At 49.9% G+C, this 20261-nt stretch overlaps 2 protein-coding genes across 2 annotated transcripts in view; both read right to left on the bottom strand.

Annotated features, from left to right (window-relative positions):
* Positions 1-1006: 1006 nt before the first annotated feature.
* Positions 1007-9795, bottom strand: SYP (synaptophysin). Its single transcript, XM_049872838.1, has 6 exons — positions 9766-9795; positions 8521-8586; positions 7277-7401; positions 4601-4796; positions 3695-3886; positions 1007-1327 (listed from the first exon to the last, which is right to left on the bottom strand). The coding sequence occupies exons 1-6, from the start codon at positions 9781-9783 to the stop codon at positions 1007-1009; spliced, it is 918 nt and encodes a 305-aa protein (XP_049728795.1). The 5' UTR covers positions 9784-9795.
* A 3797-nt stretch (positions 9796-13592) lies between these two features.
* The window catches only part of CACNA1F (calcium voltage-gated channel subunit alpha1 F), a 28155-nt gene continuing 21486 nt past the window's right edge, over positions 13593-20261 (bottom strand). The window contains 14 exon segments of the mRNA XM_049871770.1: positions 13593-13823; positions 14502-14699; positions 15091-15203; positions 15309-15436; positions 15553-15660; positions 17085-17254; positions 17520-17654; positions 17899-18029; positions 18201-18302; positions 18531-18633; positions 18811-18907; positions 19192-19319; positions 19572-19731; positions 20107-20198. Of these exon segments, the coding sequence (XP_049727727.1) occupies positions 13593-13823; positions 14502-14699; positions 15091-15203; positions 15309-15436; positions 15553-15660; positions 17085-17254; positions 17520-17654; positions 17899-18029; positions 18201-18302; positions 18531-18633; positions 18811-18907; positions 19192-19319; positions 19572-19731; positions 20107-20198 (1896 nt within the window).

The raw sequence follows: 20261 nt of genomic DNA, 5'->3' as shown, positions 1-20261 counted from the left end.
ACCCCCACCCACGTGTTGCCCCACCAGCCATCCCCCTACCAGAAACAACACCTTTTCTTCCCACTTTGTCCCCTCACATTAGTCTATAGAAACTTCAGGTCTCTTTTGTTGTTATCGTCGATTCCGACTTAAGGAGACCCCATGAGTACAGGGTAGAACTGCTCCATAGAGTTTTCAAGGTTGGAAGCAGATTGCCAGGCCTTATTTCTGAGGCACCTCCGTTTGGGTGTGAACTGTCTTTTGGTTAGCAGTCCAGCGCTTCAACCACTTGTGCCATCCAGGGACCCCTCACTTCTCCTGTAAAGCCCAGCAAGTAGCCCTCCAGTCTTTCTAGTGTTCCCGCCCCGCCCCTTTTCCTTCTTTGAAATTCCACACCACCTCAATCATTTACCTCCGGGGGTGGGGAGTAGCGGCAGATCCATTATCTCCTCCCGGATTGGTGAGCTCGTCTGAATTTAATGACCCAAGCCGGTTTATCATAGCCATAGGTCTTATCTCCTATTGGCTCATCAATCACCTCTAAGGCCCACCTCTTCTACCCTGCCGCTTGTCATTGGTTGCTCTGCCCGTTTCTCTTTCCCCTCCCCACAGATCTGCCTTCTCCCATTGGCTCTTCCTTCCGCCTCTCTTCAAGCACCACTTTTCCGCTCTCTAGTCATTGGCTGGAAACCCTGGTGGCGTAGTGGTTAAGCGCTACGGCTGCTAACTGAAGGCTTGGCAGTTCAAATCCGCCAGGCGTTCCTTGAAAACTCTATGGGGCAGTTCTACTCTATCTTATAGGGTCGCTATGAGTCGGAATCGACTCGAGGGCACTGGGTTTTTTGGATTCATTGGCTAGTTTTTCTATTAGCTGTAGCCCCGCCTCTTTCGGTGTCTTCGAACTTCCGTCCTTACTTGCCTGGCAAGCTCCCTAAGTGCACATCTCCTGGCTGTTATTGCTCCACTTACCCGCCCATCTCCTTTCTTGTACCCTCCTTGGCCGAACCGTCCGCCAGTCACTCACCAGTTACATCTGATTGGAGAAGGAGGTGGGCGCACCCTGCAGGCCGTAGCCTTGCTGCCCATAGTCGGCCTGGGGTCCGTAACCGCCGCCGCCGGCGGGCTGCCCGTAATCAGGTTGGTAGCCACCTTGGGGCCCGTACGAATCCTGAGGCCCGTACCCGCCGGGGCCCTGCCCGTAGCCCGCCTCTCCGTAGGCGTCCCCGGGCGCTGGCTGCTTCTCTGGGGCGCTGGGGGGCGCGCGCAGGAACGTGGCGGCCCAGCCTGTCTCCTTGAACACGAACCACAGGTTGCCGACCCAGAGCACCAGATTCAAGAAGCCAAACACCTGTAGGGAGACAAGGCCCAGCTGTCGGCCCACGCCCATTGTCTTGACGGCCCTGGGGAACATAGAGGCCAAGCGCAGGGATCGGCGGCTGCAAGAATCTAGGAGCTCCCGGAGGATAGTGGTTTCTGAAACCTGGACCCTTCAAGTCCCACTGTGTGAAGGTCAATGTGCAGAAAAATCACCTTGTGTGTGTTTGGGGAGGGGAGGTATCAGAATTCAGATTCCTGGTGATGTTGAGATCTATCAGTATTGCATGTATAGGTATTTACATATTTGCCCATTAAAAAAAAATATATGTACACGTTTTTACATGTATACCCAGTGCCCTCGAGTCTTACATGTTACATAAATTTAAAAATTTGTAATATGTTTATAGTGAAATGTAAACAAATTTTTATTAAATATGTAGATATACATATAGATATAAAAATGTATATAAACACATATATATATAAATAAAAAAATTTTTTAATTTATACACAAGTATAAATATATATGCTGTTGCTGTTGATTCGATAGGGTCTCATAGCGATCCTATAGGACAAAGTAGAACTCCATTGGGTATCCAAGGAGCGTCTGGTGAATTCAAACCGCTGGCCTTTTGGTTAGTAGCCCAGCTCTCAACCACTGCACCACCAGGGCTCCATAAATATATATATGTACTTTCATGTTAAAATATAAATATATGGACTTTATGTAAATATATAACATATAAACCATTTTATATAACCTTTTTACTATATGACAAGCCCTCTTCTAAGCACTTTACATGTTATTCCCCCCCTCAAAATTATTGCCATCCAGTTGATTCCGACTCAGCTACCCTATAGGACAGAGTAGGACCGCCTCATGTGGTTTCCAAGGCTGCAATGTTCCCGGCACAGATTGCCACATCTTTCTCCCCTAGAGCAGCTGGTGGGTTCGAACCCCCCAACCACTGATGTTTTGGTCAGCAGTGAATTCTTAACCACTGCACCACTAGGGCTGCTTTTACATGTCATTAGCTCATTTAAAATTCAATTTTGGCACAAGAAGTAATATCTCCATTTTGCAGTTAAGGAATCAGGCCCAGAGAGGCTGAAGTGCCCAAGGTCATACAGCCAGCAACTGCCAGAAGAGAATATTGGAATCTTATCATTCCAGAGTCATATATGTGTATATATTATATGGAGCTCTGGTGGTGTAGTGGTTAAGAGCTCAGCTGCTAATCAAAAGGTCAACAGTTTGAATCTACCAGCCACTCCTTGGAAACCCTATGGGGCAGTTCTGCTCTGTTCTATAGGGTTGCTATGAGTCAGAATCAACTCCATGGCAACGAGTTTGGTCTTTTTTACATATTATGTAACCAAAACCAGCTGCCATGGAGTTGATTCCAACTCATGGCAACCCCATGTGTGTCACAGTAGAACTGTAGTCCATAGGGTTTACAGTGGCTGGTTTCTTGGAAGTAGATTGATAGGTCTTTCTTCTGAGGTGCCTCTGGGTGGACTCGAACCTCCAACCTTTTGGTAAGCAGCCCAGTGTATTAACTGTTTGCACCACACAGGGACACCATATATATTATATGCATATGTATACATATATATATGCATATAATATACACACATAATGCACATGTTACATATATAAGATGCACAAAATATACATTATATATTTCTATAATAAATTCAACACTTATATAACACTTATCAAGCCCTTTCCTAAGCACTTTGTATGTTATCAGGTCACTAAATACTCAACTTTGGAGCAGAACCTATTATTAGTCTTCAATTTACAAGCTCAGGCTGAGGCCTGAGAAGGTAACAAGTTTCAGGTCACAGAGCTTGCAAATGGCAGAGCTGGGATTTGAGCCCACACAGTCTGACTGTAGCCACCAGGGGGCGATTAACCAAAAAAAAAAAAACAAACCCAGTGCTGTGGAGTCAATTCTGACTCATAGCGACCCTATAGGACAGAGTAGAACTGCCCCATAGAGTTTCCAAGGAGCGCCTGGCGGATTTGAACTGCTGACCCTTTGGTTAGCAGCTGTAGCACTTAACCACTACACCACCGGGGTTTCCAGGGGGTGATTAGCGGGTAACATTTCCAGTTATTTCTTCATTTTGCATATGAGGAAACTGTGTCCCAAGAGGAGATGGAATTGCCAGAGATTCTACATGACTAGGTCTGGGCTCAAGTTCTCCCAAATCTAATCTGGACAGTAGTGTCTCATCCTTCAGGGCTCTGTTTTTTATCATGCCTCTTCCAGGTAGGCCTCTTGGATTTCTTCTGAATTCTCTCATTCTCTCTCTCCACTGCTTCCCACACCAGACTGCAAATTTCCCAAACCCTCCCTCCAGCCAGCCCAGCTGGCTTCCCAGGGCTCACCACTGAGGTGTTGAGGCCAGAGGTCACAGGGTCCCTCAGCTCCTTGCATGTGTTCCCCGCCTGGCGGCAGATAGTCATCCCCTTGATAATGTTCTCTGGGTCTGTGGCCATCTTCACATCTGACAGCCCCTTGGCCCATGCGGATGAGCTAACCAGCCACATGAAGGCGAACACTGCAGTGGCCAGAAAGTCCTAGAGCAGGTGGGGTGGAGGAGATGACACTGTGAATGGGCTGCTTCTTGTCCAGCCATGGGGCCTCCTCAGATCACAGGCTTTTCAAAGTGGGGGTCCCCAAGAAGAGGCCTGTCTCTTGCCCTGTTAAGCCCTGAAGCCCCCCACACTTTCACCTAAAGATGCTTCTCCCAGCATGGGCTTGTGTGTATGTACATGACAAGAGGGTATGGAAGTGTGATTGTGATATGTGTGTGGGGGTAAGGGGGGGAATCTGTGGGATGGTTTTCAAATCTGTGGAAAGGAGTGTGTCTTTCCACTTTTGTCAGCATGTGTGAATTTGTGTCCTTTTGTGTCTGAGATGAGGGCGTATGAGTACAGCTGTGTAGGAATCAGTGTGATTGTGTGGCATGATGACATGCATGGCTGTGACAGGGACCCTATGTGTGACAGGGACCCTATGTGTGCTCCTTTCTTTGATCCAGACTGCATGGTTGTATGACAGCTGTCAGGTTAATAAGTGTGGGGCTGTATGGGATTCTGTGTAGGCTGTATGTCTCTGTGACCCCATGGCTCCATGTCCCTGATGCTTGGTGTAGACTCATAGTAGCAGCATGTGAGGCTGTTATGGTGGCTGCTTGTGTGAGGGCCTGTCTGGGATTTGATGCAGCCTATGAGCGTTGCTGTTTGCCCAAGGCTCTATGTCTATGCATGCAAGTGGCTGTGGAGACTCACCAACATGGGCCCTTTGTTGTTCTCTCGGTACTTGTTCTGCAGGAAGATGTAGGTGGCCAGAGCCCCCATGGAGTAGAGGAAGGCAAACACAGCCACTGTGACAAAGAATTCTGCTGATGAGGAGTAGTCCCCCACTAGGAAGACCTTAGTGGTGCCCCCTTGGCAGGTGGGTGCGTCGAAGTACACTTGGTGCAGCCTGCATAGAGAGGTGAGCAGGTGTGGCCCAACCCTTGAGAACTCCTTCATTCACCCACCTCCTCCCAGTCATGCCCTCCCCGCCCCAATTCTGACAAGGTCCCAGGAAGAGGAGGAAATAACCATCCACAGAGCACTTACTATGCACCAGTCCATTTCATTGATTGCTCACAGCATTCTGGAGAAATAGATGTTATTTATCCCTCACTCCAACTCAGGTATTCTAGCCTCTTTGTTACACTTAGAACATGCTAGGCATTTTTGTTCTAGCTGTTCCCTTTGCCAGGAATGTCCTTCCCCTAGATATATGCTTGTCTTGTGCCCTTGTCTCCTTTAAGTTTTGCTCAGCTATCACCTTCTCAGTGAGGCCTTATCTAGTTCACTATTTAAAATTAGATTGAACCCCACCAGCACTCTTTAGCTCCCCTCCTTGCTCCATGTTTCTCTGTAGCAGTGATCACCATCTGACATACCATGTATTTTACTTATTTATCTTGATTTTTGCTCTGACTCCAAGAGGGCAGGAGTTCCTCTGTGTTGCTAATTGCCGTAACCCTAAGGCCTGGAACAGTGCTGCCACATAGTTGGCGCTCAATAAATGTTTAATGAATGAAATGTAGAGGTGGAAAAAAAGGCTCAGAGAAGTGGATTAATGTGCCCAAAGTCACACAGCTGGCAAGGAAATGGCAAAGTTGGGATTATTTGAATCCCATGTTTTCCCCCTATATCATGTTGACTCTTCCCCCCACCCTTCTTCAGGTCTCTGAGAGAAAAAAAAAAAAAGAAAAACTATACTTTTCAGAGCCCAGAGACTACAAAATAGGAAGAAACAGACAGAAAGTCAGGAGGGTAGAAGAGATACTGGGACAGGATGTGTGTATGTGAGGGGGACAGGGGCAGATTGGGAAGTTGTGTGTGGAGGGGAAGCTGTGGCCTCAGGATCCTGAGACTGAGCAAATGGTGCTTGTACCCTTGGGTAGCAAAAGTCCTGAGGGAAGGAACCAACACTTATTGGTCACAAGGCACCAAAGGGGAATGAGGCGTTCTCGGGGGATAACAGGGAAGTGGGGGTGGGGGCTTGGTCAGGGGGACCCAGAGCAGAGATTTTTCTGTGGGAGACATGTGGGTAAAGGGCAGATCCTCAGGGCTTATGGTCCTAGGTGTTGGAGGTGTGGGGGTCCACAGGGGACTCTTGTGGTCTTGTAGATTCCCAAAGGGCTGGCTCACCAGTATTTCATGGCTGCCAACTACCCCTCCTTCCTCAAACTCTCTCCTCTCTGGCTTCTGTGAAAAGGTGGCTCCCAGGTTGCCCTCCTACCTTTCAGGTCACGCCTTCCTGGCAGCTCCTCTTCTTTCTATCGTTTCTATCATTTCGTTTCACTCTCCCCTCTCCCAGCTGGGTGATCTCCTGAGCCTACATTTATCCTTAAGTGCTCAAGAAAAAAAACAGTTTCCTACTCAATCCGTGAGCTTTTGCCTGATTATTTTCTATTTATTTTGCTTAACAACACTTATGGTGTGCTTATCGTGTGCCCTGTACTATGCTACACACTTTACAAGTATTAACTCATTGATTACACACCACAACCCTGTGAGGTGGGTACTATTATTATCCCCTTTTACAGATGAGGAAACTGAGACCTAGAGCAGTTAGGTGCTTTGTCCAAGTAATGGAGGAGTCTAGATTTGAACCCAGGCCCTCAGAGGCCTCTCCAGAAATTGTGCCTGTGGGTCTCTGTTTTCCCATCCCCAAGGAGGTAAACGTAAACATCCCATGTGAGGGCAGCAGCCATGCCTGCTTATGCTCATTCTTTGTATACCTGGCACCCAGCAGTGCCCAGCACTACAGTATGAGCTTAAGAACTACCGGAATTGTTTAACTGAGGTTAATCATTACCTATATCTAAGCACTCATTATTTATCATAAAACCCTGCATGAGAAGCCCTCCCTTGAATTTCTCCCAATCTGCAATTATTCTCTTTATTAATTTATTTGTTATAATGTTGGTTCCACAAGGGTAGGGACTTAGGTCTGTTTTGTTCACTGCTAATGTCCCCAGCACTTTGAGCAGTACCTGGCATATACTAATTTCTCAAAACATGTGTATGGAATTAATGGGGATTGAATCATATTGGCTAACATTAACTGAGCACCTGCTGGGTGCTTATTATCTGTTAAGGTGAATAAATATCTTTTGACTCTTGTTTATTGGCTATCTCCCACCCCTCTCCTCACTCTGGAACATAGCCAGAGGGCACAGCCTATGTCTGTCTTGCTTACCACAGTGTCCTAGATGTCCAGAGCAGTGCCAGGCACAAGGTGGGTGCTCTGTGCATGGGTGGTGACCTGAATGGGTATGGCCTCCTGAGATGGGGGCTAGGCAGGGGCCACCAGGGATGAGGGGGTGGCCTGTGTTGATGCTCTCCCACCCTCTCCCAGGTCTGTGGGGATCCCAGGGGTGTGGCAGGGTGTAGGCACACCTGAAGGGGTACTCGAACTCAACCTCGATGCTGAGGTCACTCCCGGTCTTGTTGGCACATTCCACACTCAGCCAGAGCTCCCCACTGTAGCTGCCGCATGTGGCAAAGGCGAAGATGGCAAAGACCTTGGGCAGTAGGGATGGGGAAGGCCAGTGAGCCTGTGTGCACGTGGCGGGGGGTTTGCCCTTCTCTGGACAGAGCAGGAGCCAAGCGCAGGCAGCAGCAGATGGGCTGGTCCCCACCCCCACTCTGTAATCAGGGCTCATCAGGTCCAAGGGCAAGCTGATTACAGGGGTATGGCTGTCTCTTCTTGCTTCTATCTCTCCCTGTATCTTCTCTGTCTCTACCTCTCACTGCTCTGACCCCTGCAATCTTCCCTCCCTCCTCCTCTGTCTCTCTACTTGTCTCAGTCTCTCTATTTCTGTGTCTGTCTGTATTTGTTTCTGTCTCTGTTCTGTGTCTATTTCTCTTGGCATGTCTGTCTCTGTTTCTCTGTGTGTCTGTCTTTCTTAGATATCTCTGTCTTTGTTCCTCTTTCTGCCTGACTGTCTAATCAATACGTGTGTCTCTGCCTCTGTCTTTTTTCTGTCTCTCACTGTGTCTTTTTCTTTCTGTCTCTATGTCTCACTTGGTGTCTGTATGGTTCTCTCTGTCTCTCTCATGCCTCTCGGTGTGTCGGTGGTTTCTTTTCTCTCTCTGTCTCTTTCCCCCATCTCATTTCCTGCCTCTTTCCTGTGTCTATTTCTCTTTGCATCTCTGTTCTCTGTTTCCCTTTTCTTTGTCTCTTTCTGTTTGTCTTCCTCTCTGTCTCTCTCATCTCTGTATCTTTTCTCATCTCTGCATCTTTTTTTCCTCAATATTTCTATCTCTCTATATCTTTTCTCTGTCTCTCATTCTCTCTGTCTCCTTCACTGTCTCTGGGTTTCTCTGGCTTCACATCCCCCCCCAAAGGGCTACAGGCTTCCCCTCCCCTCCCTGCTGTCACCTAGGAGGGAAAGCAGGACATCACAAACTGCCACTTCACAATGTGAGTACCCTTGGCCCTATGTGACATCACAGCCCATCTGTTCTCTGGCCCCAAGTCCCTGGGACTTCATTCTGGAACCCAGTTCCCCCATTCGTCCCAGCCCTCCCCTACCTGGATGCATTCCTTGCTCCCCACCCCAACTCCACCTCTGCTCTTTAAGATCCCACTACCTCCCTTCTCACCCTACACTTTCCCCCGTGGCTTGGCCCACACTTACCCACTGCAGCACCTTCACAAAACCGAGGGGCTCCTTGACCACCCGGAACTGACCCCCGGCCACCAGCTGAAGAGAGAAATGGCAGGGAGGGCATGGAGCAGTTAGGGGTGGAGCGGGAGGTGAGGGGTGAGGCTGCCAGGCATTGATCCCTGGGGGTGGGGCATGTGACTTCGGGGAGGGTGTGACATTCAGAGAGGGGGTGAGAGGGAGAAAGTGACACTTCAGGAAAGGCGTGAGCACCAGGGGCTATGAGAGAAGACCCTCGGGGTTTAGGACTAGAGGAGGGGTCTGGGGGAGGAGGTCTGGGGTGATGGTGAATCAGATGGAATGGAGGTCAGGGGTGAGGAAGATGGGGATGGGGTCGGGAGTAGTTAGGAAAGAGAAGGTCTGAAACGGTAAAGATGAGTCAGATGGTGAACGGGCTAAAGGCGGAGGATGGGGAGGGAATCAGGGTTCATTAGAGTGGGGGAGGGGTTTTGAGAGCGGTGAAGGTGAGTCGTACCTTGGGGGGAGTCGGATTGAGGGGGAAGGGTCTGCAATGGTAAAGGTGAGTCAGATAGTAGTGGAGGTGGTCTGAGGTGATGAAGATGGAGAGGAGTTGGTACTGGTTAGGGAGGGGGTGAGTTTCTGAGGTGGTGAAGATGATTGAGATGGCGGAGAGGGTCTGGGCTGATTAAGGTGGGGGGAGGGTTTGGACACGGCTTCACTGGGTATGTGTTGGGTGGGGAGAGACTGAAGGTTTTGGAGAGGCAAAGCCAGATCGGCTCCCTAGGTATGCTCTAGAGGTCGTCTAAGGGGGTATTATTTGTGTTTGGGAGGGACAGGCGCCAGCCCTACCGTCCCCCATTCCCCCACCTCCGCGCCTTCTGTCGCTCTATTTCCTAGCTTATCCGCAGCTGCCCCTCCCGCTCTTCCTTCCACTCTCCCCTCCCCACAGCCCTTGCCCTCACCCCAGACCCAGGGCCCCTCTCCCTTCTTTCGAGGACTCCAGGGAAGAACTCGGCTTCTGGAGGCTCCCGCTGCGGCACTGCGGGCAGCCTTCGCTGCGGCATAAGCGCACCTTTTTCTCCATCTCCCCCTTCATCCCCTCGCCTGCCGCAGACCCCGAACCCCAGAGCCGGGGGACCGGGACTGTGCTGACAGGACCCTGCTGCCAGGACCCTGTCACCAGATGCAGCGGTTGGTGCGACTCGGGCCAGGCGGCCAGGTTGCGGCGAGCTCTGTCCGCGGTGCTGGAGAGCATACCTGATTCACCACGTCCATGTCGGCCAGCAGCATCAGCAATGCGGGGGGCGGGATGCGCCTGCTAGCAAGGGCGGGCTCCAGGCGCGGCGGGTGGGGCGTGCGATCGCCGGAACAGCCCAGGGGGCTGCAGCTCCGCCCCTCGCGTCCCCAGCCTCGCCCGCCGCTCGCAGCTGCGCAGCGAGGGCGGTGCAGAAGTCTCTCGGGCTCTCGTTCCACCCCGAAGACTGGAGCAATGAGACGGTTCTAAAAAGATCATTCACTCTGAAAACACAGCCAGCGGTGTGGGGGGAGGAGGATCGCTCGTTCATACAGTGTGACATTTTGCCAGGCCTTTTCTGACTTTGTTAAATGTGTTCACTCATTTAATCCTCTCAACATCCCTATGTGGTAGAGAGTGCTATCATCCCTGTTTTCACAGATGAGGAAAAGGAGCCCCAGAGAGGTTAAGTGACTCGCACAAGGTCACCCAGCCCAGAGTCCCTGCAATTTAAACATAGTTCAAGGTCTTGAGGATTCCTTCTGTTTTGTATTTTTTTATTGTTGTGAAAATATATGTAACAACATTTGACAATTCAGTGTATTTCAAGTGTGCTATTTAGTGGTATCAATTACATTAACATGTTGTGCAACCATCACCCATCTCTTTTGAATTTTAAACACCTCCCCAAAGCCCCTCCCTCGCCCTCCAGCCATCTCCCCTATTTCTCTCTTCTTCTTAGTCAAATTCTTGCCTACTCCAACTGCCTACACTTAATGTCCGATTTATTCCTCAGCCTTCTCTTAATTGACTACCCCTCCTTCATGCTACTAAAGCTAGTCCCACCAAAGTCAATGGTGATGTCATGTTGCAAAATCCAGTGGGTAAAATACAGTTGGCACTTAAGATGCTCAGCCTCACTTATGATAAGAGAAATGCATATAAAAACTACTAAGATACTGTTACTCATCTTTGAAACTGGTGAATGTCAAAAAGTGTGATAATGTTTTATATAGGCTGGTTAGCCAGAAGCAGGGATTCTCATAAATTGCCAGTGAAAGTAAAATTGGTATAACCTTTGTAGGGGGTAATCTGACAAATTCTAGCAAATAAACAAATTCATATACTGTTTGGCTCAGCATTTACAAGTCTAGGAATTTCTCTTACAGACAGACTCATAGGGTTTCCAAGGAGTGCCTGGTGGATTTGAACTGCTGACCTTTCGGTTAGCAGCCTAACTCTTAATCAGTATGCCACCAGGGTTTCCAGATAGACTCATACATGTGCTAAAAGATGTATATATAAGATACACTGCAGCGCTGTTTATAATAGGAAAGAGTGGACACTCCCTAAGTGCACATTACTGGTGACTTGTCTAAATAAACTCTGATACAACCACAAAATGGACTATTATGCAGCTGTCATTAATAACAATATAGAGATATAGAATGGTTGCCAAGATATTTAAGTAAAAAGATGCCAAACCACGTGGGACTTGGGTACAAAGAAGAGGGAGGGATTATATCACAGAGACAATAGCTAACATTTAAATTGTGTGCTTTGTTCTGAGAACTTCATGTATATTACTCATTTAATCCTCACAGCAACCCTATGAGGTAGGTACTACTACTACCCTCTTCTTACAGCTGAGTAAACTGAGGTGCAGAAAGTTGAAGGAACTTGCCTCAGATCACACATCTGGTAAGTGGTGGAACCAGGATTTGAATGCAGGAAGTCTGGCTCCAGCATGTGTTGCTCTTAACCACTGTGCTAATTTATGAGCACAGCATCTTACACATGCAGGAAAGATATCTGATAACACTGGTTTCCTCTAGAGAAAAGGGAAACTTTTCACTTTATACCCCTTTGCACCTTTTGAATTTTGAACCATCTGAATGTATACCTATTTTTAAAAACACACATAAAAGTTCACACAAACATCTAATGGAATTTCCAGATGTTGTCATATTGGGGGAAGCAGTATACAGGAGGGGTTAAAGAGCATAGTTTTTGGCACACAACTGCTTGAATTTGAATCTCATCTCTAATGTTTAGTCCTATATGACCTTGGGCATGTAAGATGGTTTAATAATGTTGGGATAGTGTTAGGTACTGATTAAACAAGATAACCACTGTAATGCACTTAGCAGAGTCCAATAAACAGTCCATTTTACCTCCTACACATCTCTGGAATCCACCCACTTCTCATCTGCTACTTCCCCTGGCTAAGGCCACCATTATTCCCTCCAATTATAGCATCTCCAGTTTCTCCCTCCTCCTTTCTGTTTTCAGCACAGCAGTCAGAGCCTCTACTTAAAATGCAAAGTTAACTATGTCACTACTCTACTCAAGTCCCTCCCATGGGTCCCCACAGCTTTCAGGAAAAATCTCAGAGCTTGGTGCCTGGCATTCAAAGCTCTTCATGTTCTGGCCTCAGGTGGCCTTTCCCACCTCACCCTGAACAGCCTCCCTTCACTCTCTGTGCCCTGCCCATGACTTGCTATTCCCACAATACACCAGCCCAATCACTTCAAACCTTTGTGCATGTTCTAGACAACAGGGCCAAAATTCCAACTCATATTTCAAGGCTTAGTGTATCTCTATGTTCTGAGTGCCATTCTCCGATTCTGGATTTTCCCAAATTTCAGACCTGGCTGAATTGACACAAATTATGGCAATGACAAGCCTCTGCTCTGAGAGCTAGGAGGAGACCCTAAGTCAGATCCTCCTCAGTGGGGACCCCATCTCGGACCACTCCCAACACTGCCTCCAATTCCTCTGAAGTGAGGCAGAATACTACTCTGGACAAGTACACATCTCTAAGCCAGCTCGGTTTGCTTTGAGGGAAACCTAGAACAGTGCCTAGCATACAGTACCCATTTTCCATTGTCGTCGAGTCGATTCCGACTCATAGTGACCCTATAGGACAGAGTAGAACTGCCCCCATAGGGTTTCCAAGGAGCACCTGGTGGATTTGAACTGCTGACCTTTTGGTTAGCAGCCATAGCACTTAACCGCTATGCACCCAGGGTTTCCAGCATCCAGTAAGTGCTTGATAAATTGTCACTGAACGAATGAGAACCCAAAGGTTGGGCTGTGACTAAAAGTGGAGCAGGAAGCAGAAGAGCTCTGGGATCTGTGTGGGCGGAGAGTGGGTTACTCTTAGGTGGTCTTGGGAAAGCCAGGTGGGCCCTGAGTGGGCTTCTCTGGGCTGGAAACCCAGCCTTTTGCTGTCACCCATGTCTTCTATCAGTAGATTTAGATTTTCTTCTTTTCCTCAGGTGGGAGGAGGGAGATCCCAATTTAGCCTCTCTTAATTTCCTGATGCCTGCAGAGGACCCCTCTGCCCAAGATGCATCATATGCCAGGCCAATTCTAACCCATGGGCCTTTCTACTGGCAGGACTGTCCTCTGAGTTTCATCATGCTTTCTTTCTTATACATCTGTCCTTCTGCAGTCTGACCTGGCTGACCTCTTGTGAAATCTCTGATGGTCCCCCTGTCCTCATTCAAGCCCTACCACATCCTCTCCCCTTTTCTTTGTCTCTGTCGAGCCCCCACCCCCACCCACACCTCAACTCTGTCTTCAGCTTTTTTTGGCCGCTGTCTCTTCCTTCTCCTTCCCCCTCCTTCCCTGACACTGAATAATCACGCCCGGCTGTCCTGGTTTCTGGAAATACACATGTGTGGGCAGTGACTGAGGGTTGGAACAGGGTGGATGGATGGGAGCCTCTGGGAAGCCCCAGGCCCCCAGTGCAGAGATACTGAAACACAGGGGGGTGTCCAAGCCTGTCTCCCTTTGGGAAAAGGAGGGCAGGAGGTTTATTGAGCAGTGGGGGAGGAGTGGGAATTCAGAGAGCGTGGATGCAGGCCATCTCGTCTCCCAGATCCTCCTCGTCGAAGCTGGAGAGGATGGACTCCTCCTCGCTATACAGCAAGCTGGCCCCCTGTGCCAGCAAGTCACTAGCGGTACTGTCCATCTCGTCCAGTGTCAGGCGACATGCATCCGCAATCTCCTGCTTGGCCAGGGCCACAAAGTGTGGGTCTTGGGCAAAGAGGTCCAGTCCCTCAGAGATGAGCACCTAGGGGGTACAGATGGCATCAGTGTTGCCAGAGGAGAGAGCGACAACATGAAGTTGTGCACATACAGGGTCCCGTACCCGTTGCTGTCGAGTCGATTCCTACTCATAAGGGTGTCCCATGAGGGTACAGGAGCCCTGGTAGCACAGTGGTTAAGAGATCTGCTGTTAACCAAAAGGTCAGCAGTTCTATTCTACCAGCCGCTCTTTGGAAACCCTATGTTGCAGTTCTACTCTGTTGTATAAGGTCACTATGAGTCAGGATCGACTCAACAGCAATGTTTTTTTTTTCATGAGGGTATGCAGGGAAGTCAGTGGGAACAGAGGTGTACACATCAGGCTGAGCAGATGTTGCAAAGCAACAGGATATCTATATACACAACGCAGAGACTAAAACCAGTTGCCTCCGAGTCGATTCCAACTCATAGCAACCCTATAGGACAGGGTAAAACTGCCCTACAGGGTTTCCAAGGCTGTAATCTTTATGGAAGCAGACTGCCACATCTTTCTCCTGCAGAGCGGCAGGTGGGTTCAAACAACCGACCTTTCAGTTAGCAGCCCAGTGCTTAATCACTGCACTGCCAGGACCCCTTACACAGAGTCTGGGGACCCCTTTTCTCTCCTCAAACTCCTCCTTCTCTCCTCCCCCACCCCTCTTGCCCATGCACCCTCTGGACTCACAGCCTCCACCAGGCTGTCAGCACTGCTCCTCTTGCCATGGTTGGGCTCCAAATGGGTTCCAGGCATGTGAAGACAGGTGAAGGTACGAAGTGGACCACTGGATTTGCCAAGGTACCCTTCCCCTGCTGCACCCTCCTCCACCAACAACAGCGGGGCGTATAGGAGCCGACCTTGCTGAGGAGGGGTTGCCCAGGAACCCTGGGCCAGAATAAACACCAGAAAGGCAGTAATTGATGGGTGTGATGTGAGGGGTGAGGGTCTAGTACTCAGTCCTGCGCCTACCACTTACCTCCAGTACACAACTGGAATGAAACGGAATGGGTGTAAATCAAACAAGTTTATGTAAGAGCATATAAGGCCTGGGTTCAAATCTCAGCTCTGCCACTTACTAGCTGTGTGATCTTGGGTAAGCCTCTCTGGGCTTCAGTTTCCTCATCTGTGAACTGGGGGTAACAACAGTACCCACCTCTCAGGTATAGTGAAGATTATGTGCATTCATACATGCCTCATTCTTAAGAAAGGCCTGGCATGTAGTATGTTTAATAAATTCAGCTTAGGCTACCCCCACCCCTCCAGATCCCCCCCTCACCTGCACCCTGCTGGGCCCTGAATTTCGCCCACGATGATAGGTGCCTGGGATGGGTAAATCCTCACAGCTGCCTTGGCGCCTCAGACACTGGATGGTAAAGGAGGGCTTCCTACCTGGGGGCAGGTGGAGCACCGGGGACAAAGAGAGACATCAGTGCCTCCCCAGCTGCCTGCCCTGCTGGCCCTTGGGGGGCTTCTAGGGCCCACTCCCGCTGTCACCTGCAGGGGTGGGGGGCAACAGACGGCGATGGGGGGCGTGGTACCCATCCACATATCTCTGGGGTCTGTGAGGTGGCAAAAGGACCAGGCGTGGGGGTGTCTCTGCCTGCTCATCTAGGTAGGAGAGCCTGTGTGGGAGGGAGGGATGGGGTGAGCTCAGGCTTGGGTATGGGAGATGGGCACATCAGCCCCACCCTCCCATATGTGGCTCATGGGCTCATCTCACGTGTCTCGGTGAGAGTACAGGTTAGAGGCTTCCTCTTTCTTGTCCTGCTTGTCCTGCCCTTTGGTTCCTTTGGGCTTAGAACTTCCTTCTTCTGGGATTGTGAAAATGAGAGGCTCTGAGCTTCTCCTGGGGAAGATGAGGCATTTTAGGCAGATCAGATCCTTCCACGAGGTGACCCTGGGCCCCTGGCTACTTCTTTTTATTTTATTTATTTATTTTATTGTACTTTAGATGAAGGTTTACAGAGCAAATTAGTTTCTCATTAAACAATTAATACACATACTGTTTTGTGACATTGGTTGCCAACCCCATGAATGTCAATACTCTCCCTTTCTTGACCTTGGGTTCTGCATTACCAGCTTTCCTGTTCCCTTCTGCCTTCTCGTCCTTACCCCTGGGCTGGTGTGTCCATTTAGACTATTTTTGTTTTATGGGCCTGTCTAATCTTTGGCTGAAGGGTGGACCTCTGTAGTGACTTCAGTACTGAGCTAAAAAGGTGTCCAGGTGTCATACTCTTGGGGTTTTTCCAGTCTCTGTCAGACCAGTAAGTCTGGTCTTTTTTGCGAGTTAGAATTTTGTTCTACATTTTTCTCCAGCTCTGTCTGGGACCCTCTACTGTGGTCCTTGTCAGAGTAGTCAATGGTGGTAGCCGGGCACAACCTAGTTGTGCTGGACTTAGTCTGGTAGAGGCTGCGGTAGTTGTGGTCCATTAGTCCTTTGGACTAATCTTTCCCTTGTGTCTTTGGTTTTCTTCATTCTCCCTTGCTCCAGATGGGGTGGGACAAGTGGAATATCTTAGATGGCCGCTCACAACCCTTTAAGACTGCAGGCACTACTCACCAAAGTAGGATGTAGAACATTTTCTTTATAAACTATGCCAATTGAACTAGATGTCGGAAGCCCCTGGCTACTTCTTGTCCCATGCCCCATCCTCTACAGAAACACTGGGCTTTTTTTTTTAATTGAGGTAATTCATATAACATAAAGTTAACAATTAACCATTGTAAAGTGTACATGGGCTTTCTTAATAGATGCTTTGTCTCGTTAGAAGGACCCAAAGTTTAAAAAATTCAAAATTGGCCAGTTGAAAAGACAGCTGCAACACAAGGACTGAGGGTGTGAGAGGGGTGGTGAGGAGGAGGCTGTAAAAGCTAGGCACTTGACATGCATTACTTCATTGAATCCTGTCATTATCCCTGTGAGGTAAGTGCTGTTTTCCCCCTTTTACAGATGAGGAAGTTGAGGATCACAAAAACTAAGTGACTAGCCCAGGGTCATTTAGTTAGCAAATGGCAGAGTCGGGATTTGAACTTAAACCCATTTAGTTCCATGTCATATGATTTTTCCTTTAAACCATGCTGCCTTTCCCACATGAATCTCTTGGTACCCTCTATTCCCAGCTGAGCCCTTGAATCTCCTCCATCCTTTCCAAATTCCCATTTCACGGCCCTCTAGGCACTCCTCCTCCTCCTATGACCCCTGAATTACCCTTATTCAGTATCTAGTTCTTGCCTTCCCCCCACGATCTTCCACCAGGCCCTTGCCAATACCTGCAGGTGTGGAATCCAGTCTGGGGCATACTGGCCTGTCTGGAGTTGGAAGTCCTCCCATAGTCATCACTGGGCCCAAGACAGAGTGAGTCGGGGAGTCTGTCCCCAACAGGCAGAGACACAGAAATCATGGAACTCCGACGAGATGGGGGCTGGGAGCCTATTGGGGCCTGTGGAGAATCCACAGGACTGAGTGTTGCATCCAGGTTATATCTAAGTCACTTGGTCATATAGTGTGTCTCCCCTACTGGTCCATGAGCTCCCCAGGGCCCAAATCTGGATCTTGTTCCCTAACAGGAGATGGTGGGTACCAAATAAATATTTTTCCATTGCTGGGGGCGGGGGGTTCTCCCAGGACAGTGTCAAAGTCACTCAGGGTATCCAGGGAGTATTTTACCACCATGAGTTCCTGAGAGAGTAAAAATTTGTCCTCACTTGGTAGGTTTCTGGATCCTTCTCATCTTCTTCCTCCTCTCCCTTCTGCCCCTGTTCCTCCTTCTCCTCATCTGTGTCACAGGTGAGGGCCTGCCGGATCTCAGGACCCAAGTCTTGTAGGCTCCTCAGACCAGCCTATGGGGGTGGAAAATAGGGAAGTGGGGCAGCTTAGGGTTGAAACACCCCCTCGATGAGCCTGCTTCCCATGCAGAAGTATGGGGTGGGGGAAGGAGACCCTAGGCCACCCCAGACTTTCTGTGGGTCCTGGGGCTTCAGTTTCCTCATCCATGACCTGGGTTTCATAAGATAAAGAGGAAGGTCAGCTCCAAGCACGATGCTTCCACACCCCTCCACCCAGGCCATGCCCTGCCTTGAAGACCTGAAGAACAGAGGAGGTACTTGGGGGGGCCTCAGTCCGTAGTAGCCCCTTTTCTTTTCTCCGCCGGAATTTGCGGAAGTAGTCCTGGATCAGAAATGTGGCGTAGAATTTGCCCACGGTGACCTCCTCCTCTGGGGTGAGGGAGAGGAGGCGAAGTTACACAAGGGTCCTTCCCCCGACCCCGCCAGCCCTGCCCACCAGCATGGACTCCCCCTCACCCTGCCCAGTGCTAGTTTTCTTGTGGTGAGTAATCACCTCACATTCAGGGGTGGGCTTAAGGAATTGGGGTTGGGCTTGCTCACCATCTGGTGGGGGGATGACCTCATCTAGAAGCTTCTGCTTCATCCGCTTCCAAATCTTTTTAATGACAGTCCGCAGCTCCTGGTTGGCTTGCTCCAGGTTCCCTGAGTTGGGGTATGTGTGGCATGAACACTTCATAGCTGCCCACTCACTGTTGTTGTTGGCGCGGGGGGCTTCACAAACTTCTACCATAGCCACATACCACCCCCACTGGGAAAATAGGCCTGGAAAGGCCAAAGTCACCCATTTTGAGGTTCAGAGCTAGGGGTGCTGCCCACCACTCAATGGGTTTGCTCCCCACATCCTCTCCTCCTCCTGTCCCCCAGTCACACCTTCTGTCTTGATCTTCAGGGACGTCCGAACCAGGGCAAAGAGTGTGGCATTGAATGTCACTGTCCCATCTGAGTTGAGGGGCATGTTCATCGCCACAAGCCTCTACATATACCAGAGACATAGACCCACTCTAGGCAAATGCTGGATATGCAGGCATGAATGCCCAGGGGCAGAAACCTTTGAGTATGCTACCAAACACTCCCTCCCCACCCAAGGCAGGGTCTTTTGCCCACCCCCGTCACGTGGTAAATAGCCCTCTCGGAGTCCTGGGAGACAGACCTTGCAGGCTACACGGTGTGGGCACAGCTTCCCGAATCCCAGTGGGGGCTGGATGCGTCTCAGGAGGGCAACCACATCCAGGTGCTTGATGCGGCCCCTGGGGCAGGTGAGGAGGGGGCGGAGAGGCACCTCTGGGATGATGATATTCCCTCTAGCCCTTTCTCAATACCCCACAAACTCGTAACTGCCTTCCCACCCCCAGATCCTGCCATAGAAGAACCGGTGGGCAGTTGGGGAGGGCAGAAGACAGGAGCAGTGGAACCCTTGGGGCATCTATTGACTAGGTAGTGGGGGGCATAAGTCAGAGGTTCTGGGGCTGGAGGACTGTGTGGTACAGTGCATTGAACCCTGGGATCCCAGGTCAAGGGTTAGAGGGCATACTTGGCCCCAGGGTCGTATTCCGACCAGATCCTCTTGAATTCATCCAGGTGATGGGGGCCCAGGATGGACCAATCTCTGGTTAGATAATCAAAGTTGTCCATGATCACAGCCACAAAGAGATTTATGATCTGTGGGCCAGTGAGCAATGGGCAGGGGGTTAGGCAAAGGACAGAGCAGGGTCGGTGGGAGGGGTGTTAGTGGGAGGCTGGGGTGAACTTATATGGTCATTGGGTCACGAGTCTCTGGGTTGATCTAGTCATCAGGCCAGCCCCCCTCACCCACTCTGAAGATCTGGGCTCCCCACCTCATTTGGTCATTTGCTGGGCCCCTCAGAGCCAGTCCCCATGGCAGTAGTGGTGGTTGTGGGAAATGGTTCTCACCAGAAAGGCACAGAGCATGAAGAAACTGATAAAATAGGCAATAGCAAAATTGCTGCCACAGGTAAACTCCTCGCCGGGGCTGAAGTCAGACTCAGGGTCACACCGATTCCCAGGAAGGCTGGCGAGCATTATCTCCTGCCATGCCTCACCAGTGGCACACCTGGGGGTCACACAAGGGTGGTGTCCTGGAGGGAAGGCTATGATATTGTGTTGAGTGGAGTTGTGGAGGCTGGGGGAGTGAGATGACCCACATCTCTCTCCAGGGACTATATCTGGCACATACAGCGTTTCAATATTTTCACAGCTGGTGTAACCATGTTGATGACAGTCAGGTTCACATTTTACAGATGGAGCACTGAGGCCCGAGAAGGGGTGGCATTTTAAGTTCAGAAGAGGGAAGGCTGAGGTCTTGGGTATATGGAGCCCCATACTGCCCTGTGATTTCCATAACACTGGCAGTCTGGGGTCCTGAGAAGGTATGTGGGTACCCGGTCGGGGCGGGGGGGCGGATCCTGGGGATTGAGGCTGATGTCACCTGAACAGAAGCAGCACAGCCTGTGGGAAGGTCTGGAAGTTGTTGTTTCGGTTGATCTGCGTGCCATCCTGAAGAGCCACCTTGCCAAACATCTGTGGGTGCGCAGGGGCTGTGTTGGAGGGATGCCCCCCACAAGTTCCCACCCATTTAACACC

Source organism: Elephas maximus, chromosome X, assembly GCF_024166365.1.
Source record: "Elephas maximus indicus isolate mEleMax1 chromosome X, mEleMax1 primary haplotype, whole genome shotgun sequence".
Lineage (NCBI taxonomy): Eukaryota > Metazoa > Chordata > Mammalia > Proboscidea > Elephantidae > Elephas > Elephas maximus.
The sequence above is the reverse complement of the archived record's forward strand: the minus strand, read 5'-3'. Positions and strand labels throughout refer to the sequence as shown.